The sequence below is a fragment of the Talpa occidentalis genome, unplaced genomic scaffold (genome assembly GCF_014898055.3).
Source record: "Talpa occidentalis isolate TD23 unplaced genomic scaffold, MPIMG_talOcc4v2.1 talOcc4.10, whole genome shotgun sequence".
Classification (NCBI taxonomy): Eukaryota; Metazoa; Chordata; class Mammalia; order Eulipotyphla; family Talpidae; genus Talpa; species Talpa occidentalis.
Window position 1 is genome coordinate 5,020,940 of NW_023600993.1, and position 24,387 is coordinate 5,045,326.

Genomic DNA, 24,387 nt, shown 5'->3' on the forward strand with positions numbered 1-24,387 from the left:
CAGTGCTGGGTCAGCTGCCAGCAGGAACTCTTTGGATTGTGGGTTCGGTAAGGCAGCCTTTCTCTTAGTATCTAATCTGTCAAATAGGCTTTGTAACAAGCGGCAGAAATGACACATTTTTGAATCAAAGAGGTACCCTTGAGTCTTTCATACTAGTTTGTTTGAGTTGCCCAACTGGAAAAACAAGGGTCACGCTGCTGAGGCACTAAAACTTTGTGACAGTCCCTTTGACACCCTGATGTTATAGGAAAGTGAAGCTGTCTGGTGAGCAGGGATGGCATGGCTGCAGGGGCGCATGACAGCTGGAGGGGAGCTGCACCCCACCCCCACCCCAGGCCTGGAACCTTTGTCATGAGGCTAAGAAATCTGAAGTGTTTCGATGCCACCCTGCCGCTCAAAGCCTGCCTGATGGGCAAATTTGTTTTGGGAATTGCCCCTTGTTAGGATTACATGCCTGTCATTTATGTTGATTGTGTGTTTATTCGAGTCTCAGATGAAGCAAGTATTACTTCCAGAATCATCTGCAATTTTTTTTGGTTTTTGGTAAAAAGGAAGTTGTTTCCTATAACCCCCACATTTTGGAGAATGGTTTGAGAGGAGGTTCCTCTCTTCTCTTAGATCTTTCCAACCTTCCAGACAGAACCACACCTTCACCCTCAAAGGACACAGGCAACGAAATGTGTTGGCATAAATAATTTATTGCGAAGTCTAGTATCATACACTAGTGAGCTTGACAATTCACTGGGCGGGGAGGGTGGTGGCTGGGGATAAGAGGACTGGGGAAAAGGAGGGGGTGAAGAGGTCCCCGCACAGGCAGGTTGCTGAGGGCCAGCCTTGGTGTCCCTGGCTGCTGGTGAGCACTCAGTCAAGTAATCGAGCTGGGGGAGGGAGGGAGGTTTCCCATGAGGCTAAGAACCCTCAGTTCTCCTTTGGAGGCCCACCAGGTTCCCAGCCCTTCCCCTGCTTCCTCATTCCTGGTCCTGGGGGTTGGAGGAGGGTGTCAAGGTAAGAAGCTCTCTAGCTTAGCCGAGCCAGGGGTCCCCATAGTCTAGGCCTCGCCTGGGGAAGGTCTCCAAGAACTTGGGCCTTCATTGCAGTAACTTCAGAAAGGTTGGGATGAGGGATGGGGCCTTGCCCTTGGGGTGCTGCCCTCCCTCTGTGGCGTCCAGGAGCTGCTGCATGTAACAGGAGGTGCCAAGCAGCAGGTGGCCTGTGGCCTGCATGCTCATGAGGGCCCAGCGGAGAGTTTCCCTGTGTGGAATGAGAAGACACCAGAGTCAAAACACGTCCCTGCCATCATCCCTCAGATGCGCCATCCTCCACGCTCCCAAACAGGGCAGAGGCTGCCCTCCCCAGCAATGGGAGGAGCTCAGTGGGCACTTTCTGCAATGACCAGTAACTGGAATGTCCAGAAATCCCTTCTCTCTCATGCAAATTTCAAGCTCCTTTAATAGGGACTTTTATTTTTGTAATGCTATTTTGAACCAACCAGATTATTATCCAGAACACAATCTGTTCTGGATCCTGAAGCCTTCCCAGTCATTCGCAGACTGACTCATTTCCAGAGTACTGAACTCGCCAGGTGTGGCAATGTGCTGAGAAAAACTTAAATCACATAGGCCTGAATTCTAGTGCAGCCTCATCAGCTTGGCCAACTGCTTCTGCTCACTCATCTACAAAATGGAATCACACCATTTTGATCCCAGAAGGCAAATGAACAGAGACAGAAAATAGAACAGAGGTTACCAGGGACCAGGGGAGAGGGTGCTGCGGAGTCAGTGTTTAATAGGTACAGAGTTTCAGTTTGGGATGATGAAAAAATTCTGGAAGTGAATCCTGGTGCTGGTTACATAACATTGTGACTATACTTTATGCCACTGGATTGCAGCTGACTGAAATGGCAGATTTTATGGTCTGTGTATCATAGTACAAACAAAACAAAACCTCCCAAATAGCCAACACTGCTAAGGCACCATGCTGACTCCAGCTGTGTTGTTTTTTTGATACCAGTGTCTACTGTGTTTAGGCCCAAGAGTCCAATTTCCCCTAAATGGACTGAATTGAAAGGCTGAAACTTCTTGCTCTAAATTTTGAAATCTGTAAACTATGGGCAGCAGGCCCAGATCAAGGGAAAATGGAACTGCAGCCAAAGAACTAGGCCAAAGTCTCGGTGCCAGGACACACAGCCTCAGGCCTCTCACCTGCCCACTGGGTATGCAGATTAACTAAGAAAACCCCGAAGGTGTAATTGGGTCCCCCCTATGTTCTAGCAGAACCCTTGGGGCCCTGAACCGGAGCCTGCAGAACAGGGTTTCATATGTGTCTTCATCCATTCTATCATTAGCGTTTGTTTTTTACTTTTTTTTTTTTTAAAGATTTATTTATTTATTTATACAAGCACTGGGTACAGTCAGAAGCGCGGGAGGGTGAGAGAATTCACCAGAGCCAGAGCAGGGAGCAGAGCAGGCAGAAGGACCGAAGTACACTGCTGAGGGGAGCAGCGGGCGGCAGGAGAGGTCTGCGCACCATGCGGGACCTGCCTCTGGTGGCCGGGGAGCAGCCAGGGATCGAACTGGAGCTGCAGAGGCTGCGGGCAGCTTCACAACCCAGCGCTCAACCACTGCGCCACCAGGGAGGGCCCTGTTTTTTACTTATCTTATTTTTGGTTATGGTTGTGTCTACAATTCTTTGATGCTGCCCTCATCAAAGTACTGAGGGCAACAGATTGCCTGCCCTCTTGGAGGCTGGGCTGACATCTTGGCCAGTTCTGTGTCTCCAGCTCACAGAACAGGCTCAGGCTCATGGTGAGGACCCAGGACATACAGGTGAAGCGGCCGGGGAGGAGTAGAATCTGCCAGAAGCACCCGGCAAGAGCCATGTTCTGCTCTTCCCTTGCTTTCTGGCTTTATTCTGATTGGATCACCTCTGCCTCAGTGGCTGCCTCCATTTAATGGAGTGAGAACATCTGGAGCAACACTGGTGCAGCTGAACTTGGGAAGCACTGCCAGAAGAGCACCTGTCTTAAAGTTTAACATATTCGGGCCTCCCCTGGTGGCGCAGTGGTTGAGCGCTGGGCTGCGAAGCTGCCCGCAGCCTCTGCAGCGCGGGTTCGATCCCTGGCTGCCTACGAGGGTCCCACGTGGCATGACAGACCTCTCCTGCCACGTCCACTGCTCCCCTCAGCAGTGTATTTCGTCAGTCAGTCTGCCTGTACTGCTCCCTACTCTGGCTCTGGTGAATTCTCTCACCCTCCCGCGCTTCTGACTGTACCCAGTGCTTGTATAAATAAATAAAAATAAATCTTTAAAAAAAAAAGTTTAACATATGCGAGCCTTGATTAGACTCAGAAATCAAGGGGGAACAATTTCATTAGTTCATACAGATGACTCTTATTGAGCAACATGCAAATAAGTTGGCTTATGGACATATCCAATTTTGTATCTATAGGTTTATTTTTTTTTTCCCTGCATCTATAGATGCATCTCAGCATTCTTGACAGACCTGTACAGGAGTAGTTTTGAATTATCCTTTGAACTGATTATAACTTCTTGCCACTTCTCTCATTCGTAGAGCTCAATAAAATCTTTGACATGTGTTCATTTCTAAAAAGCCGATGAGGGGGCCTCCCCGATGGCACAAGAGGTTAAGTCATAGCACTGTGAAGCTGTCCGCAGCCACTACAGCATGAGTTCCATCCCTGGCCAGGGAGCTACCTTCATGGCACAGCAGACCTCTCCTGTCTCCCCGCTGCTCCCCTCAGCAGGGTATTTCAGTCAGTCCACCTGTTCTTTTCCCTACTCTGTCTCTGGTGAATCCTCTTACCCCGCCACCCCCCCACCCCCGCACCTCTGGCCTACACCCCAGCTCTTGTATGCATTAATAAATTAAAAAAAATAGGGCCTCCCCTGGTGGCGCAGTGGTTGAGTGCTGGGCTGCGAGGCTGCCCACAGCCTCTGCAGCGCCGGTTCATTTCCTGGCTGCCAGCGAGGGTCCCACCAAAAAAAAAAATTAATTAATTAATTGAAAGTTGATGAAGAGGCTCTTTTGGAAAACTGACTACTTTTGGTGAAAAAACAAGTTGTCATTATGGTATTACATGAGCAAAATGTATCCGGCTCCACCAGGAGCAGGAGGTGTGGCCCTCACATGTGCTCGCATCCTCTAAGGCACAGTTCAGGCTGGAAGTTCTTGACAGATGCTTCGTGGGCCCCGCTCCCAGGCCCCCAGGCCGAGGCCCGTGTGAGCAGAGGGGCAGTGTTCCCGCCCTGCCCCAGCCAGTCCCAGCTACTCACTTCACAACGCGCTTGGCCCCGCAGCAGTTCAGGTTGTACGAGAGGGAGTAGGTGCCGTAGAGCGTGGCCTTCACGTTCAGGCAGCCGAAGAGGTCCTGCGGGTTCATCTTGTACAGGTCGAAAGTGACGCGGGCCACGTCAATCTTCTTGGCAGGTTTGTGGGAGAGGGACAGTGGGTACCTAGTCCCCTGCATTGAGAAAGCATGTGGTTGGCACCCCTGAAGGCCTCCCCCCAGGCTTCCAGTGTTCTCCACGCACAGGTGGACCTCACCTGCTCGGAGAGGGGTTGCCATTTCTGCCCCTTCTGGAGAACCATGAACACGGTGTCATCTGCCAGGGCTTGAAAATACTCTTCTGTCTCCACAGTGGTGCCATCTTCCTCCAGCACCAGGAAGAAGGGCTTGTCTGCCAGCATCAGTGTATCCTGGACCTGAGGAATTAGGTGGGTGACGCTCCTGCCTCCCCCATGCAGTCCCAGAGCTGGTACAGGGAGAGCACCTCAAAACACCGCGCTGCCAGGAGAGGGTCAGGGGCCCAAGGACCCAGCCTGGAACTCAGGCTCTTGCTGTGGGATCACTGTCCAAAGACTCTATTATGGAGCCCGTGGTAACTAGCTTAGTGGTTAATCTGCTGGTTGATTACATAATTTTTTTATTGAGACAATTTACCCATCATAAAAGTCACCTTTTTAAAATTCACCCTATTAAAATATACAGGTGGGTTTTTTTTTTAATATATTTACAAACTTGTACAAGCACCACCTAATTTCAGAAATGGTAGATTTCTCACTTTAATTTTCTTGCTTGGATTCAGTAGAGAAGTTCTCTTTCTACTTAAAATTCTTCAATCAGGGCCTGGGACAAGCAACACACCACCTCACTCCCAGGTCTGGGTTCTGAATCCCATTCTCTTTAAAAAAAAAAAAAATTATTTATGCATACAAGAGCTGGGGTGCAGGCCAGAGGTGTGGGAGGTGAGAGAATTCACCAGAGACAGAGCAGGGAACAGAGCAGGACTGACTGAAATACACTGCTGAGGGGAGGCAGCGGGCAAGGCAGGAGAGGTCTGCTGCGCCATGTGGGTCACCTCCCTGGCTGGGGATCGAACCTGTGCTGCAGTGGCTGTGGACAGCTTTATAGTGCTGACGATTAACCCCCTTGCGCCACCAGGGAGGGCCCACCAAAATGAAGCAGATCTCCTTAGAAAAGGCACTTCAGGAGCTAGCGCAGGGGAAATGCAAGGCAGCCTGCAGTTCCCCACTGTGCCCAAAAATCAGAAAGCACTCAAAAGAATAATGGGGATGTGGCAAAAGCGCACAGAAGTCAGGTTGAATGGCATCTTATTGGCAGAGTGTAGGAGGATCTGAGCATCATTAAATAACCTGTTATCCTTAGGGTCCATTCAAGTGGGGATACTGATGCCCCTTTTGATATAAGTAAAGGCTACACTGAAAGGTATAGAATGAGATGTTTACTTAGTGCAAATTATCTCCCTAGGAAAGAATTAACATTTAGATAAGATAATGACTTTACACAGAGAAGACTGACTGTACCTCCTTATTCAGATAATCAAAGAGAAACAGCTATGTGATAAATCAACAATCAGCATGACAATCTATTTTTGACATATTCCGGCCAGATAAACAAGAACTGACCAATAGACAATTCAAACAGGGTCAATAATCCAAACAACCAACTTAGAATCTTTGAAACATCGTAGAAAACACCCTTGGAGGTACGGAATAATAGGTATCAAGTCAGTAATTTAGCCTCAACTGTTGTTAGTTTGAGACTTTTCTTCAAAATTAGTTTTATTTCAAAAGCGTCCAAGGTCTTACTATCTTTTAAAATGAAACCCAACTTTTCCTCACCCTGGTCAATAAAAGCTCTCCTGTTTTAGAGGCCCTCACCATCATATCGCCATACACCCTCCCCTTCACTGTCCCTGCTCCTTTCTTTTATTATTATTATTTATTTTTTTTTGTGGAACCCTCGCCGGTGGCCGGGGATCGAACTGGCGCTGCAGAGGCTGTGGGTAGCCTCGCAACCCAGCGCTCAACCGCTGCGCCACCTGGGGAGGCCCTCTGCTCCTTTCTTTCTGTCCCAAGCTTGGGAAGGCGAGGCTGATGTCCTCCTGTTCAGTCGGTAAGATTCACTTCTGGCCTGTGTTCCATCTTGGAAAGATGGACACCCCCACCCCGACCCCCAACTTTTATTCTTCTCTGCATCCTCTGGAGTTAAGACCCTGTCCAGGGTTCCCAAACTTCAGGTTTTTTGGATAGTCCTGAAGAACTTTCTAGAAAAGACAATTCCTGGGCTTCACGGGGTGAGGGTGGGGTGAAAGGGAGGGTCTGGGAAGCCATATGCAACAGGCCATTTGATATAGGAGGTGGTCACCAGACCTCAGTGAAAATCATTCTGAGAACAGACTCAAGGGTGAAAGAGCAGTTTTGAGTGCAGGCTAAGAAATGCAGTCTGGGATGCCGGAAGCCTCTGAGAGCAGGGGAGGGAAGAATGGACCTAATTCAGAGGGATGGCGGAGGGAACGCAGAATAGAGCGTGAGGTCAGCTCTGATTAATCCAAACATTTGATCTGTGCCTGGCACCTGGGCTTGCAAATGAGCAGGGGTCTCCCCCCATGGAGTTGGTGAGCCAATGAGGCAGGGAAGCCACAGCCACATGATGGAGGAGGCTACAGGTGGGCCAGTGGAGAAGCCACCCCCAGCCCAGCACAGAGGGAGCAGGGAACAGGGAAGGGGGGCAGCCTCGTGGATTTGACTCCCCCAGGAGCTGCTTGGTTCCATCCTCTGCAAGCACACCTGATCGATAGTTTGAAAAGTCTTCCACAACCTTCCACAGAGTCTTCCACGGAAGGGCCAGAGAGGAGACACGGCCAGAAGAACGTGGCGCCAGAGGGAAGAGGTGGGGAAGGAAACTGCCTACACCTTGCTCTCCCCCCCACCCAGGCAGGAAAGGGAACCCAAGGGTCTTGCGGGTGTGAAAGTGTGCTCTGAAAATGCCACGGATGAATCATTCAAGCAGGAAGACAACCCACAGCCCTCCCCTGTGCCCGACTGGGCATGGACTGGGCATGGACTGGGCGGCGCCGCAGGCTGGCTCTCCCGCCCACTGGGGCTGCCTCCCAAGGGAAATCTTTTCACCGTCTGAGCCATGACCTCCATCCCTGCTGAACTCCCAGCCCGTGACCCCGAGGCGTGTGGCACTGGCAGGGCCAGCTCCAGGTCCTGGGCCCAGGGTTGGCTGTGCAGAGGGCAGGCCCGCCCCTCACCTTGAGCAGGAGGTCGGCGAGGCTGCGCGCCATGACTCCCTTCCGCACGCTGCGGTCTGCGCTGCTCACCTTGCAGGGCCGGGCCCGGGGGGCCTCCGGGCTGGGCTCCGGCACCAGCTGCTGGGTCACCACGGAGGTGCTCACAGCCACGTACCTGAGGGGTTGGGGTCTTAGAGGGAGCTCCTGCTGGCTCGCCCACTTCCCCGCCTCCCGAACCACCTCATCAGAGTCCTCCCCTGCCACCCCAAGCCGCCTCACCAGGACTTACTCAAAACCCTGCTAAGGCTGCGCAACTCTGACTTGCAGGGGCACATCGGCCCTCTGAGAGTTGTTAAAATTCTGATTCAGTGGGTCTGGGTGGGTCGGAGACTCGTGGGTCTAGTGAGTCCCCGCGGTCACGCTGCCGGTTCTCAGACCACGGGGAGTAGGGAGGGGAGAGAAGATGCCCCTGCGCCCCCCCATCACCAATTCCCTCAGCTCTTCTCACCCGTAGAGGGAGAGCAGTTGGCCTAGCTGAGGCCGGCGCGGGGCTGCGTTTCGCCATCTGACAGAGTCAGTGTCGAGCCAGAGGACGGAGGGGACCTGAGTTTTGGAATCAAGGCAGATCCAAGTTTAAGTCCCGCCTCCACTGCCATCTGCGAGGTGATTGGCAGCACCCTCTGGGCCTCAGTGTCTATACATGTGATATAAGAACCCCCACTTCTCACAGCTGGGCGGGTTTAAACGAGATCAAGCCCGAAAGCACGCAGCCCGGCGTCCGCCTCTTTCTACTCACGTGGGGGTGCGGGGGGCAGCAGCAGTAACACTGGGCGGGGAGTCTTAGTGAAGGACAGACTCTCGGTCCCACTCCAGGCCCGCCGCAGCGCATCTGCAGGCCGGCAGGACGCCCGGGGGACCAAGGGGCGCCAAAGTCTGAGGCCTCGGCCCTGTAACCTCCAGGGCGCCCTTCCCCTCGCTCCCCTGCCCTGGCCCGTTGCCCGTCCTCACCTGGAGAGGGACTTGGGGTAGAGGAGGCTCAGGGACTTCATGGCATAGTCCATCCTCGTCAGCTGGATCACGTGGGACCTGGGAAGGAAGCAAAGGCAGCTCTTTGGGGTGGGACGGGAGGGCCCCGACTCTCCTCCTCAGATATGATGGCCAGCAAGTCTCCGGTCCGGGCCCCTCCCGACCGCACACGCCCCCCGCCCCCCACCCTGCCCTTCTGCCGTCCCCCGCCCTGCAAGTCCACTAGGACCAAGCTGGAGACCCCGCGGCGCCCAGGCCGGCCCCACCCGGCTGTCATCCCCACCCCGCCGGCCGCCACGCACTCCATGTTTCTCCCACTGCGGCTCCGGGCACAATGATCTAGGATCACGAGTCAGGCCCAAGAAGTCCCGCTTGGTCAGTGCCCATCCCTGGGGGCAGAGTCCGCTCCTCTGCTGGCAGGAGGTGACTCACACGCACACGCCTCGCCCTGCCGGGAGCATTCCCTCACTTGTGCCCGCCTAACCTCCTGACAGAGCTGGCCCGCTCAGGCCAGGTCCTCGCGGACAGGCAGCAGGCCGAGCCTCTCTCCTCTCTCTCCTGGGGTGGTCGAGCAATTCCTACCCCTCCGGAGGCCTCCTGCTGGCCAAAGGGACCGCGACAATGGAGGTGGTCTCTACCGTCCTCCCTCCGAGCGCTTGAAGTGTGGCTGGCCCCACGGCGGAGCTGGGTTGCTAGTTTCGTGAACGGGTTTAAATGTAAGCAGCAGCCGCTGTGGCTGGTGGCTGTGGGCACCCCCGTGGGCTGCCGGGTCTAGCTGACAGCCCTGGCTCACCTGCCCCCGCCCTCCCTCCCAAGCCCCATGCTCCGGTGCTTGCTTCCCTCCAAACCTTTGCACATGCAGTTCCCTGCACCGTCTTCGACCTCTGGCCCCGGCCTAGACTGTTGCAGCCTCCAAGCCCAGGTTTCCCAGCCCCCCGCCCCCCCCCCCGCCCCCGCTCCTTGGAAAGCCTTGTTGGAAGGCTTGTTGAATCACCCCTTCTTCTCGCTCTTTCTACTTTCTAGCCAGGTGAGCTCAATATCTGTTTCTGCCTTAGCACCCCAACTTCTGGGCTTCACCCTGAGATGTTCTGTCCACTCTTAGCCCCCAGCACAGCCTGGGCCTGGCACAAAGCAAGCAGCTCATGATAAAAGCCCCTTGCGTTTTGGGTGAAATCATGCTTTCCTTCCAACTCGGGGTCTCCCAGGCCAGCCCTGTCGGGGAGCTCGCTCTCCCCATTCGACGCTATGCAAGTCTTGCTTATTTCCCCATCTGTAGCAAAGCTCCACCGAGTCCCACCTCACCTGCTCTCCAGGAGCCAAAGCCAAACAAAACAAAAACCCAAAGGACAGACTCCTTACCTCCCCCTCACCGCCTCCTAACCTCCTTACAAAACTGGCCCGCTCAGCCCAGCCCTCGCTCCATTTTATTCCCAGCTCCCAGGGAAGCCCCACCCCGGCTTCAACCCCAACTGGGGAAAAGAGCAAGGGAGGAGAGCAGCCCTGACCCGTGGGATTTCAAGGCAGCCTAACTTCCAGAAAAGGCCTGGAAGGAGGGAGGAGGCAGGTTTCGACAGCTTTGGGACAGGCGGTGGCCAGACAGGCCTTCAGGAACAGAGGGCACGGACAGGACAGAAGTGGGTGGTGGTCCCAGCCCCTGGCCTAGCCGTGTGAGCACAGACAAGCCGCCCCACCTCTGGGAGCGCTGGTCTCTCACCTGCATAACAGGGCGATCAAGGGTTCAGGTGAGGATTCGTGAAAATAAAAGTAAAGGGCGTTGCAGCAGACACTTCACGGATAGAAGGGAATGTTTGTGTTATTGACAATATAATGATTTTTTAAAAGATTTATTTATTTATGCAGACAAGAAATGGAGTACAGGCCAGAGGTGTGGGGGGTGAGAGGATTCACCAGAGACAGAGTGGGGAACAGAACAGGCAGATTGACTGAGGTGCACTGCTGAGGGAAGCAGCGGGCAAGTTGGGAGAGGTCTGCTGCGCCATGTGGGTAGCTCCCTGGCTGGCCGGGATGGAACTTGCGCTGCAGAGGCTGCGAACATCTTGATAGGTTGAGTCTTAACCCCTTGCGCCACCAGGGAGGCCCAATATAATGATTTAGTAACAGCAGAGACGAGGACTGGCTGAAATGTGTAATGGATTGATCTGTGATGCGGCAATTCTACACTCACACACAAACACACACACACACTCACACACCTTCCAGAGAAGAGAAAACATGCGCCCACACAAAAACCCATACACAGGTGTTCACAGGTAGATACAACCTGAGTCCTCTGTGTCCGCAACACCCCCCAGGGCTGGCACGGTATAAATTCCTGACAGTGCTTGGCAGAAGAGGGTGAGTTGGTTCTGCTGGAATTTATTTACTCAACAAGCATTTTCTTGAGCATTTACACTTGGGGGGGGCCGGGGAGAGGAGGGATTGGGGTCAAAATAAGGGGGTGCAGTTGTATGGGGAATATAAAAAAAAATCTGAAAAAAATAAAATAAAAATAAAATAAAATAATTAAAACATATATATTTCTTATGAGTCATAAAAAAAAACCGGCTGTGAAGCTAGCGAGCTCCGCACAGGACTCTTCCTGCGCCTTCCGCGCCTTCCGCGGGGGGCGGGGCCTGGCGGGGCGGGGCGGGGCGTTGAGGGGCGTGGTCAAGAGGGGCGGGGCCGAGGGGACGCGCGTGCGCGCCAGGGGGAACCACAGAGTCGGCTCTCGCGAGACAGCGCGGCGGAAGTCGCCCTCCCGGCGCAGCGCGGCTGTCGGGGCGGCGGGCTGCAGGCGGCGGCCGGCGTGAGGGGCTCCCGCGGCCTGGGCGGGGGCAATGGCGTCTCGGGCGGGCCCGCGAGCGGCCGGCACGGACGGCAGCGACTTCCAGCACCGGGAGCGCGTCGCCATGCACTACCAGATGAGGTATGGAGCGGCCGGGAGCGCGGGGCCCGGCCCGCCGCAGCCGCAGCGCCGGGCAGCGACCCGGTTCGGCGCCGGGAGAGGCCCGGCCCGCCCGCCAGGCCCCCGGGCTGCGCCTCCTTCGGCGCTGAGGCTGGAGGTCCCGCCCGCGCGCGGCGCGCCCGTGGGACCGCGGGCACCTGATTTCTAACCGAGCCTCGGTGTCCTGCAGAGACAAAAAATTCTCCCCTCGAAGTTCGGGTGCAGGAGCGTGAGCCGGGGGGTACCGCGTGTGGAGCACCCCGGGGAGAGGAACACAACAGCCGTCGGCCCCTGCCCAGTAGCTGTTTTGTTTGGGTCCTTTGGGGGCTCGTGGGCAGCGAAGGCCAGCCGGGCCCCTGCAGGAGTGATCTACACCCCACGGCCCCTGGGGCATTTCTCCATGGGCTTCTGCAGTCACAGGTCTTTCCCGAGCTGCCCGTTGGGCGCTGTGGTGGACACAGGTCAGAGGGCGCAGAAGCAGACCTGGTCTTCAGATGCATGTTGCACCTGCACCAAAAAACATGTTACAACAACAACAGGCAAAACTGGTCCCTGCAGCACTGCCTCTGCCCACCTGTGCCTATGCAGGTGCCTCTTTTCACCAACTCTCTCCCTCTGCAGGGCAGCAGCCTCCCTGCCTGCCTGTGACCTGTCGGGGCCACCTGCCCGCAACCATGCAGGCTTCTCTTTGCAAACCTGTCCCTTCTGGGGCAGCTGTTCCTGTCCGCTTGTGTCTATGCAAGTGTACTTTACTTTTCTGTCCCTTTTCCTAATAAGCCAGCCCTTTAGATATTAAAAAAAAAAAAAAAAGCTGGTCCCTGTGTTCATGGAGCTTGAAGTCTAGAAGGAGCTGACCCCCCTACACACACACACACACTTTCCCCATTTCCTATAATGATTATTTTTTTATGTTTTTTTTTTTCTTGCTTTAAATGCATTGATCTCTCAGAATGTTCTTGTCTTTGCAGTTTTTATTTATGCCAAGCTCTTTGGACACGCCCTTCATTCTTACCCTAAGGGAACACCACAATTTAGGCAGGTGTTTTCACAGCTGGCTAGAGCAGAAACTCTGTCCCTGGAGGTATGAGGAGGATACATTTAAAACTTGAGAGAATTAGAATAATAAGAGAAATATGCGCTTCCTAGAGGGGGAAAAAAAATATCCACTCTAGCCAGAGAGATTTGTGCTTCCTTGCCAATACTGCCTTTCCTCCAGACTGTATCCTGTGGTGCAAAGTCATGTTTCTAAACACAGCTGAGTTACTCTGCCCTCAAACTGACTCCATCTCCTTTGCAACTGCAAATCCCCCTTCTCCCCTGCCCCTAAAATGTATTCCTGCTACACCCAACCCCTTGCTTTCCTGGAACACAAATTGTGACTTTTTGACTGCTCCAAATGCATGCCTCCACCCACCCCTGGGAGCCCAGCCTAGACAGCACCCTCCTGTAGAGGGTGCTGAGCCATTCTGTCCCAGGCTGTGATGATGCCTCCTTCCTGGGATCCCACTCCTGCAACATAGAGCTTTTCCGGTTCATGGTCTGATCGTTTTGGGTTTTTTTTTTTGTCCTCTGTTCCTTGTGCCTGGCCTCTAGGCAGGGACTCTGTCTTGTTCACGCATGTATCCCAGTGCCCACGATAGTTGCCTGGCCTAGAGTTGGTCATAAAATTTTGAATGAAAGGTACTTCTCCCTCTGCTCTGCCCACAGTGTGACCCTCAAGTATGAAATCAAGAAGCTGATCTACGTGCATCTGGTCATATGGCTGCTGCTGGTTGCCAAGATGAGCGTGGGACACCTGAGGCTCTTGTCACACGATCAGGTGGCCATGCCCTATCAGTGGGAGTACCCGTACTTGCTGAGCATTGTGCCCTCTATCTTGGGCCTCCTCTCCTTCCCCCGCAACAACATCAGCTACCTGGTGCTCTCCATGATCAGCATGGGGCTCTTTTCCATTGCGCCCCTCATTTACGGCAGCATGGAGATGTTCCCGGCTGCACAGCAGCTCTACCGCCACGGCAAGGCCTACCGCTTCCTCTTTGGTTTTTCCGCTGTCTCCGTCATGTACCTGGTGCTGGTACTGGCGGTCCAAGTGCACGCCTGGCAGTTATACTACAGCAAGAAGCTCCTGGACTCTTGGTTCACCAGTACGCAGGAGAAGAAGCGTAAATGAAGCCTGTCTGATGAACTGCTCTGTGGGGTGAAGCCTGGGCCTGCCACTGAGCTGAGGGAGGGGGGAGAGGAGCTGTTCTCAAATCTCCTTTGGTGATTTCTGGCAGCCGTGATGTTGGCAACTTGTGCATTCTAGGCCCAGCTGCTGGAAAACCCCTCCTGGTGCCATCAGCTAAGGTGGCAAAACTATATTTTATTTATTCCTGATTGGCTGGAACTGATAGAGCAGCAGCTGTAAAACAGACTTCAGCTGCTTGAAGTTGAGGCCTTTTGGGGTGTTTCTTTAAGATAGCCTCACCATTGCCTCTCCTCAGTCTTCTCCCCACTCCCACCTGTCCCACCTTAGCCACCCACACTGGAGGAGATAGGGAAAGTGTCAGATTCTCCTTCCATCTCTAGGCTGTGGTGCAGGAAGTATTAGGGAGGCTGCGCCCCCTGCAGGCTGTGGTCTCTACTGCAAAGCATTTTAATTAAAGAGAACTTCAAATAAAGTTACAACCACCCTCTCTACCCAGTGCCTTGTGTTTGCAATTTACTGAAGTGTGAAAGTGTGTTGCTCGAGTGACCTTAGATACTAGGAGATGGGTAGAAGCTCCTGGAGTGACCTGGCAGTGGCCACAGAAAAGAACTGGGCATAGGGAACCGAAGTCAGTTGCAACCCTGTGGTTTATGGGCAGAAAATCCCATGGGTCATACATTGACTCTCTCCACCTGTAAAATGGCTCATTCTCACAGACCCAGCTTGGGTCATGGGCTCTTCGGGTTGGCTGTCCGTGTTTATCAGTCACAGCAGGTGTGTGTTGTGAACAAAAGAGTTTTAAAGCATCCCTGTGTCTAAGGAGCTTGCCCTTGGTGAAACATGATAACATGGACACGGAATGAGCACAGCATCTGATAGTGTGGGCCATAGAAGTTAAAAATAGAACTGGGAAGGAGGTCTGTGAACGACAGGCCCTTGCACACCTGAGAGTCTGACACGGTAAAGGTAAGTAGTTACTACGTGGAAGGTGTGTGCCTTTGGCTCAGCCGCTTTGTCTCTGGATGATGCCCAGATCGCTGCCCTCTCGAGAGTTGTGTTCATTCGTTCTCTCAACAGCGGGTGCGCGGGTGCTGGCCGTGCTGCTCGCTCTCAACTACTTCCTCTAGGTGTCCTGAGGAGCCACTCAGGCTCCGTGTGCCCCAACTTAATTCTCTGCCTTCTACCTCAGACCCATTCCTCGTCTGTGTCCCATGTACAAGCTGGCACACCGAGAGCACAGCCCTGTCATCATTAGGTCCCTCCTATGTGCCGTTATTGACCAACCAGAATTCCTCCCCGGGCTCCCGCCATGTGACCCCAGTGCGGTGGGGTGTCTGCAGTACTCTCACCCACGCTGTGCTGCAGCAGAACTGCTTGTGAACCCCCATACTGATTATGTTTATCCAGTTTCCTTTGCTTAAAATTTCCCTTTTCTATTTCTTTATAACTTACCCTTCAAGACTGATTTCATATGGTCATTTTGGAGCCTTCGGACTCCTGAAATTCAAATAAAGAGTTCTTGCTTTGAACTCCCATGGCCTTGTCATTTTGCCATGATGACGTATTGGCTTCCATGTCTCCCTCACTCCTTGCTCAGCACCAAACACGTAGCATGCGCTCTGAACTTGCCAACCGAAGTAAGTGTAGACTAAAATCAGGATGTATTTCGTATGGGGAAGAGCGAAGACTGAAGCAAGGGTAGAATTCGGATAGCAGAGAGCGGCAGATGGAAACGTGTGGGGAATTGTGCCCTGTGCACCAGGCACAGATTACTGGATTTCAAAGAATTAGCATGCAAAGAATTAGTACAAAAGCTTATTTTCTTTGATCATTAGGTTCATAGTTTTCGTGTGATTTCGAAGCTACGTTATGAAAATGACCATCAACAGCAAAAAGAAAAACACCAATTTGACTTACCGTAGCTTTCTCCTTGTTGAGATTCTGCTTTTCTGGGCTTTCCCAGTCTCTTTTCCTGTCTCATGTTTGTAGTGTTCCTGGGAGCAGATGAGACCTCCTTTGAAAGGATCTTGATTTGAAGGGAAGAGCACTGTATTTGGATCAGAAAACAAGTTCATGTACTGACACACCTGCTTATTAAAGTTAAGATCAAATCCTGCCCCTTTCATAGGTGGTTCAAGGTCAAATAAGGTGAAGTATGGTGCAGGTGCTTTGCAAACAATGCAGCAGTATATAAATGTGAGGGATGGTTACTCCCTGGTGTTTATAGAGCAGGAGGGTGCGGGTGACCAAGGAACCCTTAGCATCTAGTCCTGGAGAGAGTGTGATGCAGAGGAACGAACACAGCTTCTGATGTGAGCCTGACTTCACTGGAGGAGCTTAGTCAGCATCAAGATCCCTTCCCTTGATGAGCAGTGTTATTTCCCTTCATAGTCTCCCCTGCCTCTTCTCTGTGGCACACTCTTGTCTCACAAATCCTGGTGGTTGATCCCTTCCAGAAGAGCAGAAGTGAAGAGCTCTTGGCCACTCCTGGTTTACACTGGTCTAATTGGTTGGGCCTTCCAGCCCGGCACGCCCTAACATAGGCCCAGATGTCCCCACAGAGTTTGGGAACTGACCATGATAGGAAGAGCCTCAGAGGGTCAAACCAGAGTCCATGCAGGGCTAAGGCAATGGCAAAATTAACAGGTTCCCGGGCCCCCACATGTTCTGCTGCTGAGCACATGCAGGGGCCTCCCAAGACCTGAGCTCCTGGCTTGGTTCCCAAGCTTAGAGCCTTCAGACACCAGCCACAGGTGAAACCACCTGTGGTTGGTGCTTCCACCGTGCCACCGCCAAGAGGACAGGGCCTTGCGCGGAGGGAAGCCTCCCAGGCATCTGTCACCTTCACTCCAGTTGGATGCCACCTGTGCCAGCCACAGGGTCTCTCCTCCCCTGGTCTCTCCTCCCCTGGTACCTGCCAGGAATCCCTACCCCCCAGCACTGTGACGGCTGAGAACCCACTATTGTGAGCCGGCTTCCCCCTGCGTTCTGGCTGTTCCCATCTCCTTTGGTCATCAACCCCACCAGCTACATCACACAGATCCATCTAGTGCCTTCTGCGAGCCGCAGGGTCCAGAAACCCTCTCACTTCCACAGATCTCCCCAAGCAGTGTGTTCTGGCAGAAAGAGCCAGAAAGTCAAGGTGGTGAGCCCCAGCTCTCCATTTTTGCATTTGGACAAGTTCCCTAGTCTTTCTGAGTGTTTTCTATTCTGCAAACGGTTGACTAAGACCTCAAGAGCTGCAGTACTAATAAGCTGTGATAATGTGGGCAAAACCCAAGGCCCAGGGCCTCCCCTGTGGCGCAATGGTTGAGCGCTGGGTTACGAAGCTGCCCGCAGCCTCTGCAACGCCAGTTCGATCCCCGGCTGCTCCCCGGCCACCGGAGGAGGGTCCCACATGGCGCGACAGACCTCTCCTGCCGCCCGCTGCTCCCCTCAGCAGTGTGCTTCGGTCCTTCTGCCTGCTCTGCTCTCCACTCTGGCTCTGGTGAATTCTCTCACCCTCCCGCGCTTCTGACTGTGCCCAGTGCATGTATAAATAAATAAATAAATCTTTAAAAAAAAAAAAAAAAAACCCAAGGCCCAGAGTCTGAGAGCAGGTGTTGGGCAACCCAGATCTGATCCTCTCCTTCCCCAGGGTGCGCGGGAGTCACCGTCGAGGTCTCCACTTCAGTCCTCCTGGAGCAGGCGCCGCAGTAAGTGAGCCCGCATGAAATACATGACGCAGACCTTTCTTCTCGCCTCTTCTTTCATGTTTATTCCTAGTCTGTGCGCCACTTATCCTCCTTTCTGTTCTCCCCCCGCCCCTCATGTGCATGTGTCCATTTGCTCCTTTTCTGCTTCTCCTGCCACCCCTTAAGGAGCCAGGATCGGGAAACATGAACGCAATATTTTCACTGCGAGTCACATCTGAAGACATAAGGGCCGAGAAGGAGGCTCCAGGTTGGAAGCAAGTGTCTCGCTCCTAACCCAGCAGAGAAAGGCGTTCTTATGTGGATCCAAACCAATGTGGGTTAGGTAAGAATTTGTGGGGGAAGACACCCTAACCTTCTCCTCTCATGTCTTATTGATTGGTTTGCAGTGACGGGCTCTAAGGCCCACAGGCAGCTGTGTTGTCAGGCAGGCCCTGCGTGTTCCTAGGAGCAGAGAGACGGGGGGTGGAGGGCGGAGAGGCCGTAAAGGTGGCAGAAAATGCTGAACGGCAAAAGGGGTTCCCCTAGAGGCCATTCCTGTCCTCATTTATTGCTAAAATGAAAACTGTCACTCTCACCTGTCCTGCAAGGTGGTTAAAGGACCGATTAGGAAAGTGATTCATGAAATAGGAAACAGATAAGCTGTCACTCAGATGAAATGTCTCGTAGTTGACACCCATTCAGCTGCAAAGCACCTATTTCATGATGTGCCCTGACAGCCTCTGCTGGGCAGCAGAGAAGAGATTAAGGAAGGACATTTACGATAGTGGGTGGAAGCAGCTTGGAACCAGCAGGAATTAGACACGGCAGGAATTAGACACGGCCTCTGGAAGGTCACCGCCAGACTACTGAAAGATGCCAATGGACAACCATCTCATGATGCCCTAACCCGGCAACTGTACCCCCAGTTTTCTACTGTGTGTGATACCAAGGCGAGGGCTGAGGCTGCACAAATGCCCCATGAGCTGGAGGAAGCTGTGGGATGATAGGAAGGGAGCCTCGGCAGCATCAGAGACCACAGGAAACCAGCTCAGGGCACTGGGCCTGCTTCTTTGGCTCCAGGGTTCAGCTTTGAGATCTGGGGTTCCTGAGCAAACGGTCCTGATCACTGGATCCCCCAAAGCCCCTTTGGGAGAGAGCTCTTTGCCCAGAGAGCTGGAACTGGCCAGTGGGTGGAAGGAGCTAGCGGGCCTCTGCAGTGAGTCAGCCAGGTCTGGACCCGGATGCATCTGGAGGCATGTGAGGCACATTTCTGCCCGTCACTTGTCTCCAGTACCAGTGCCAGGCAGGGTTAAATCTCAGTTAGTTCTCTAAGTGCAGGCACGAAGCATGTGGTGAGGGGTCCAAACCCACGTCCCTGGCATGTTACTGAGCCAGTCAGGTCTCAGCCTCGCAGGAGTAGGAGGGTTTAAGAAGTGCTCTGTTATTTCTCTACCAGAGCGGGAGTCCCTTGCCCTCCAGGTGGGGACAATAGGTTGTTCTGGGGTGCAGACATCCCTCCATCCCGCCACTTGAAGAAGGAATGTGGCCGGGTGAGCTGGTTGGGATCTAGGAGGCGCTCTGGGGCAGGGCAGGGTGGCCAGGCTGAAGCTGCTACCGCTCTCTGCCTCTCTGTGCTCCCTGCTGCTGCCGCCAGGTCCCACCAGGCCCTGCTCCTACTTTCAGGCTGCGCAGCCATGTTCCGGGTGCCTTGACCCCACAGAGGTCCATGGGGAGCCCCAGATTGGCAACCTGACTGCTGCCTCTCTCCTGCTGCTCATTGTCCCCTCTGCCTCTGCCTCTGCCGTCTGCTGCCTCCCACATGGTAAAGTGCCGCCGTCGGGCGTGCACACCTGCTTGGCACAGGCTGGTAAAGATCCCCATGCCTCTGCCTGTGCCCCTGTCCTCTCACCGGCTCAGAGGGGTAGCCAGCTGCTGCTCTGCGCCTGGGGAGGGTGATGCTGGGAAGAAACCAGCCAGAGTGGATGCGCTTCTGGGTCCCAGCAGTAGGTGACCTGAGGCCAAGGGCTGGGAGTTCCCACCTTTTGCAAAACGCACCTAATAATACTTCTCTCTTCCCCACTAGGCCCTGGGCCTCCAGGATGACAGTCCCCCGGTGCATCTTTCCCCTCCCCACGCCTCTTCCCACATACCATCAGTTCCAGACCCCCAGCTGCCTGCATTCTAACCATGGTTACCAACCTGGGAGGGAGGAGAAAGCTCAGCGTGCAGAACCAGGACAAGCCTGGATTCTGGAGGTGTTTGTGCCACACACCCCGCATGGCTGTGCAGCACGCCCCACCCCCAGGCTGGCAGTTGGTCGTTTGTGAGCAAAGTTATACCACTTTCTGAAGGTGTTTCTCTTTTTCAGCTGGTAAGGATTTGGAACATTAAGTTTTATTTTATTTTCTTATTTTTAAAAGATTGTCTTTATTTTTGCATAGAACTGGGGTGTAGGCAGAGGTGTAGGGGGTGAGAGGATTCACCAGAGATAGAGTGGGGGGCGGAACAGGTGGACTGACTGAAATACACTGCTGAGGGGAGGTCTGCTGCGCCATGTGGGTAGCTCCCTGGCCGCCACCGAACCCAGGCCATGGAGCCCTGAGACTTAACCTCATTTAGTTCTATGAATCTACTATTATTACCTGCTGTTTGCAGAGAAAGTCCTTCTTTATTCAACTCTGTTCCTGTGGTGCTTGTTGCTTGGTGCGTACTGCACCCTGATACTCTGCTCCCATGGACACCTTTATATGCACATAGAGCTTTTCTCTGTTTAAACAATTGCCTCTTTATCGTTGTGTCCACCTTCCAGACCATGAACCTGTTACCATTAATCACTCTCCTCTGTCTGTAATGACTCATTGTCCAACCTTGGGCCACATCTCCAGGCAGGGGAGGGGCAATGACTAGCTGCATGGTGTGTGCTCCCCACACAGGCCTCCAGCGGGGCCGCTTCTGTCTCCTGGCACAGAAATCCCCAAAGTCTTACAGGTTCCTGTTCTGTGGGAGATGCAAGATGCAGGGTCTGCTCAGGTGGCTTCCTGCCCAGCGGCCCACCCCTGCGCCCACAGCCCTTCCCTTTCTGGCCCCTCTTTGGTGGGAGACAGTGAAAGTGTGGAGCTGAAATAGATCAGCCCCCTCTATTATGCAATTAAGGAAATGGAAGGGTTGAGCAACTTGCCTGTGGCACCCCAGGTTCCAGAGGCAGGAGAAGCAGCGGAGATCCTGATTCCCAGCCTCAGGCCAAGCTTGTTCTCTGCCTACAGAGGAAGCTGCTGGGGAGCTGTTGCACATCTGGGAAGGGCCATCACATCTCCCTCCCCTCTGCAGACCTCTCCCACAAGGGGCTGTGCTCCAGCAGGACCCAGCTTTCCAGTCCAGAAGCAGTGGAAAGTCTCTCCCTACCTGGCTCCCAAAGGCATGGAGTAGGCGTGGGGGGTGAGCAGAGATGGGCCCAGCCGAGTAGTGGTGCCTGCGCCGAGGCCGAAAGATGAGGCCACTAAGTCCCCTTCCCCCCAGGGCCCGAGTTCCCCTTCCACCTGCTGCCCGAGGCCCGGGCTGTTGGAGGGGCGGTGCAGCCAGGCCCCGAGGCCAGTGTGCGTCTTTGTCACCAGTGTGAAGAGCTGAGCGGTCCCTTCGATGTCCAGGCATGGAATGTCCACTCCTCTACAGGAGCTGGCGCCCAAAGGACCTACCCCCTGAACGGATGGGGAGACTGAGGGTCAGGGAAGGAAGATGGTCGTTCAAGACGCCTCACAAGTCCGAAGAGCCCAGCGGGAAGGGATCTGGCACCAGGTCCCGCTCTTCAGACTAGACAGAAACAAGGGAGCCTTGTCGCCTGGGAGGAGGGCGGAAGGGGTGGAACGAGACCTGGGGCGCCAGGAGTCCCAAGCAGAAAAAGGCGTGCGGTGGCCACCTCCAAAGCCAGGCCCCGCAGTGATTCAGTAGTATTGAAAAGCCTTTTCCGTTGCCCCCAAGGAGTGGCTCCCCCTGAGAAGACAACAAAGTGGCTGGGCCCCCATCCCATGCTCGCCGCCCCGCCGACGCCCTGCCTCCACCTCCCTTGCCACCACTGCCCTTGGGGCCCCAGCTGGCTTCAGGTACAAGCTGGAGATGCCCCTCCCAAGGTCACTGGGATGCCAGCATTTTAATTAATTGACTTCCTGCTGCCAGCACCTAGCGCCCACCTAGCACACAATGGGAGCTCAATAAATGGTGTATTCCTTCCCCTGGCTCCCCCTCCCCCACCCCAAGTGTTGAGGCACCTAGAACAAACGGGCAGACTCTAGCGCAGATGCCCGCTGCCAGGGCCTGGGAGACGAAAGTCTCCTGCAAGAGGGAAGAGAGGGTGGTGGCCGGTCCCAGCTGCCGCCTGCCCCTGTCCAGGAGCCAGTGCTGTTCTCAGGCTTTGCTCTCCCCAGCTGCTTGGTCACCAGAAGACCATTGCGGGGGGAGGGGAGGCGGGCTGTGGACCTGCCTTACGAGTTCCTCCTGCCCTGTCTGTGCGCAGAGGTGAGCGGGGAGCTGTGGGCTGACCGGGGTTCCACTCCGAGGTCCCCCGGATGCCACAGGCGGTCAAGCACACGTCCAGCACATCTGGTTTTCAAAGGAGTGGGAGTTACAAGGTGCTTGGGCGCCTGGTGCCGGCGTGGCTGTGCTGCCCGCGGGCGCAGAGGTGGAAGGGGCTGCTGAGCACTGGGCATCCCAAGCTCAGCCCCACCCAAATCCAGCTTCCCTCAGTGCAGACTGGCCTCCAGCGCAGCCCACAGGGGCGGAAGCGGCAGCGGCCTTCACTGTGTGTTCGAGGGCATCATGGTGGAAGCTGTGGTCACTGCTGGGGTCCATGTGACCCTGAAAGTCCTGACTGGCCTCCTTGGCGGCTCCCTCATTATAAGCCTGAGGTGTAGGCTGCAACTGCCTTGGACTAGCTAGAGCAGGCCTTGCCACCCGGGGGGCACGAAAGGGAGGGCACAGGAAGAGAGGTCTCTCGTCCATGAGGGGTGAGCTGCTGGAGCGGACACAGCCTGCGCTCTGTCCACCTTCAGGCCCGTGACAATGGCTGGAGCCCGGCCGTGTCTCGTTCCTTCCGCCAGGCCTCACCCACATCCCAACAACTTTGAGTTCACTTGCTGAGTGGGCTGGGCCTGCCTTGTTCTGAGCCTGGCCTGGAGCGGGGCCAGATGCCCACCCTGTGCTGGAGGGATTCCCACCCAGTGGCTTCTCCCCTCCCTGCACCCCCAGCCTCATTCAACTCCCCTGGGAGGAGAGAGACAGGCGCACAGGCATTGGGGGGGCTCTGTACCCTCAGGTGTGAAGGTCAGATGTCCCGTTTGCCTGGAAGCGCCTCTGGATGGGGAGTTCTGGGGACAGTGGGAGTCGGCAAGAGGGAGGTGAGGTGCTGAGGAGCCCAGCCAGCCTCTGCTGAAGGGCCGAGTCTCTCACAGACGACTGGGACTCTGGATGTGGCACCGCGGGCCTCACCGGCCTGTTGGGCACTGTGTTGGTCCTCGCCTGCCAGCGCCCACTGTCGGGTAAGGTGACCTGAGCCAACCTGGGGTGACTGCCCAGGCCCCCTTCCCTGCCAAGCTGGCCCGCCCAACCTCGGGCGTCTGCTGGGAGGCAACGGTGAGGACAGGGCGGAGGTCACGCAGTGCAGGTGGCTCACCGCTGTCGCCAGGTGAGAGGCTAAGTGGGGCGGAAATCCAGGCGGCTTTGCACCTGCCCTCGCCTCTCGGCTTCCTTTATCTAATTAGCCCGAAGGCGCCCCACAGGCGAGAGTGCTTGGGTACCCGAGCCGTGCTAGGGCGCTGAGAAGGACCTTGGTAGGGAGGGTGCGCCCTGAACCCGGGCAGGAAGGGGCTGCGTGGACCCGGTGCTCCCGCTCTGGGAGGGTTTATCTACGCGATCTGCCTGTTTTCCTGGTGCTCCCGCTCCAGGCCGGCGCCGCGGACTCGGAGGCGCGGGGCGCTGGCGGGGCGCGCGGGCATCGTGGGCCTGTGGGAGGGCGCGCGGGGCGCGGGAGCGGGCGGTGCTGCTGCTGTGGGGCGGCGGCGGCCCCACCCCGCGCCCCTGCGCGCCCCGCTCCCCGACACACGCCCCACGCCCTGCGCGCCCGGCCCCGCCTGCTGCGCGCCCCGGGCCGCGCTGGGGCCGCCTGAGCCGCGCGCCGGCTGGAGCTGGAGGCCGCGGGACTTGCCCCCCCCCCCCCCCCCCCCCCCCCCCCCCCGCCCAGGCCGAGCCGTCAGGTGCCGGCGCCCGCTCGGGGACCGGCTGGAGCCAGGGGGAGCCGCCTGCCCTGCGGTCCTTGGAGGACCTCGAGGACGGCCACCCCGAAGGCTTTTCGCTGTCCCCAGCCCGAGCAGCACCTCCGCACCCTCATGCTGACCCGGCTCTGGGGGTCTCAGGGAGGGGCACCCCCAGGAGAGCGCCCCCAGCTCTGGGGGTCTCAGGGAGAGGCACCCCCAGGAGAGCGCCCCCAGCCCGTCCTGAGGGAGGAGGGAGGCCGCTCGCCTCGCCCCCAAAATTCCAGGGACAGCCGCACTTGCTCCAGGTCTGGCGCGTGAGGCTGCCCTGGTGGTGGTGAGGGAGCTGGGCTCCGACAGTCCCCAGCGAGGGGGGTAGAGGGTGGGAGAAGCCCCCTGGGATCAGAGCCCCCCCTTTTTCCCTGACCCTACCCAAGGGGGTGGGAGAGGAGACTCTGGACCCGGAGGAAGACATTTTGTTTGTCGGGGCTGCCCAGGGCAAAGGTGAGACAGTAGAGAGGCGGAGAAAGGTGAATAAAGGCAAAAATGATGAAGAAAGTAAGAAACACATGTGCTTCTCTGGGGGTTGGGGGGTCCCGAAGAGGGGGGTTGTTGTGCAAATCTCTGTGTCCTCACCCACGCATTCTCACAAGCAGTGCTCCAGAAAGGCAGGCAAGGCCTTGGGACTCCCCATGACCCTCACTGCAGGACAAGAGGCCACCGACTCAGAAAGGAGTGTGTCAGCACCCCTGAACCC

The 24,387-nt window shown here is 55.5% G+C and overlaps 2 protein-coding genes across 2 annotated transcripts; one reads left to right on the forward strand and one right to left on the reverse strand.

The window, feature by feature from the left end:
• Positions 1-1,069: 1,069 nt before the first annotated feature.
• On the reverse strand, positions 1,070-8,638 carry CIDEC (cell death inducing DFFA like effector c). Its single transcript, XM_037522557.2, has 5 exons — positions 8,568-8,638; positions 7,581-7,734; positions 4,564-4,722; positions 4,293-4,480; positions 1,070-1,251 (listed from the first exon to the last, which is right to left on the reverse strand). The coding sequence occupies exons 1-5, from the start codon at positions 8,618-8,620 to the stop codon at positions 1,089-1,091; spliced, it is 717 nt and encodes a 238-aa protein (XP_037378454.1). The 5' UTR covers positions 8,621-8,638; the 3' UTR covers positions 1,070-1,088.
• Positions 8,639-11,405: 2,767 nt separating this feature from the next.
• On the forward strand, positions 11,406-14,232 carry JAGN1 (jagunal homolog 1). Its single transcript, XM_037519692.2, has 2 exons — positions 11,406-11,511; positions 13,237-14,232. Exons 1-2 carry the CDS (start codon positions 11,423-11,425, stop codon positions 13,697-13,699), a joined length of 552 nt encoding a protein of 183 aa, XP_037375589.1. The 5' UTR covers positions 11,406-11,422; the 3' UTR covers positions 13,700-14,232.
• Positions 14,233-24,387: the final 10,155 nt, after the last annotated feature.

Bases quoted from the DNA above. Each gene is read 5' to 3' on its own strand.
- CIDEC (XM_037522557.2), bottom strand. From the start codon at position 8,620: ATGGACTATGCCATGAAGTCCCTGAGCCTCCTCTACCCCAAGTCCCTC. The intron at 7,735-8,567 runs GTGAGGACGGGC...CCAACCCCTCAG, and splicing joins TACCCCAAGTCCCTCTCCAG to GTACGTGGCTGTGAGCACCT. The intron at 4,481-4,563 runs GTGAGGTCCACC...TTCTCAATGCAG, and splicing joins GGCAACCCCTCTCCGAGCAG to GGGACTAGGTACCCACTGTC.
- JAGN1 (XM_037519692.2), top strand. From the start codon at position 11,423: ATGGCGTCTCGGGCGGGCCCGCGAGCGGCCGGCACGGACGGCAGCGAC. The intron at 11,512-13,236 runs GTATGGAGCGGC...CTCTGCCCACAG, and splicing joins GCCATGCACTACCAGATGAG to TGTGACCCTCAAGTATGAAA.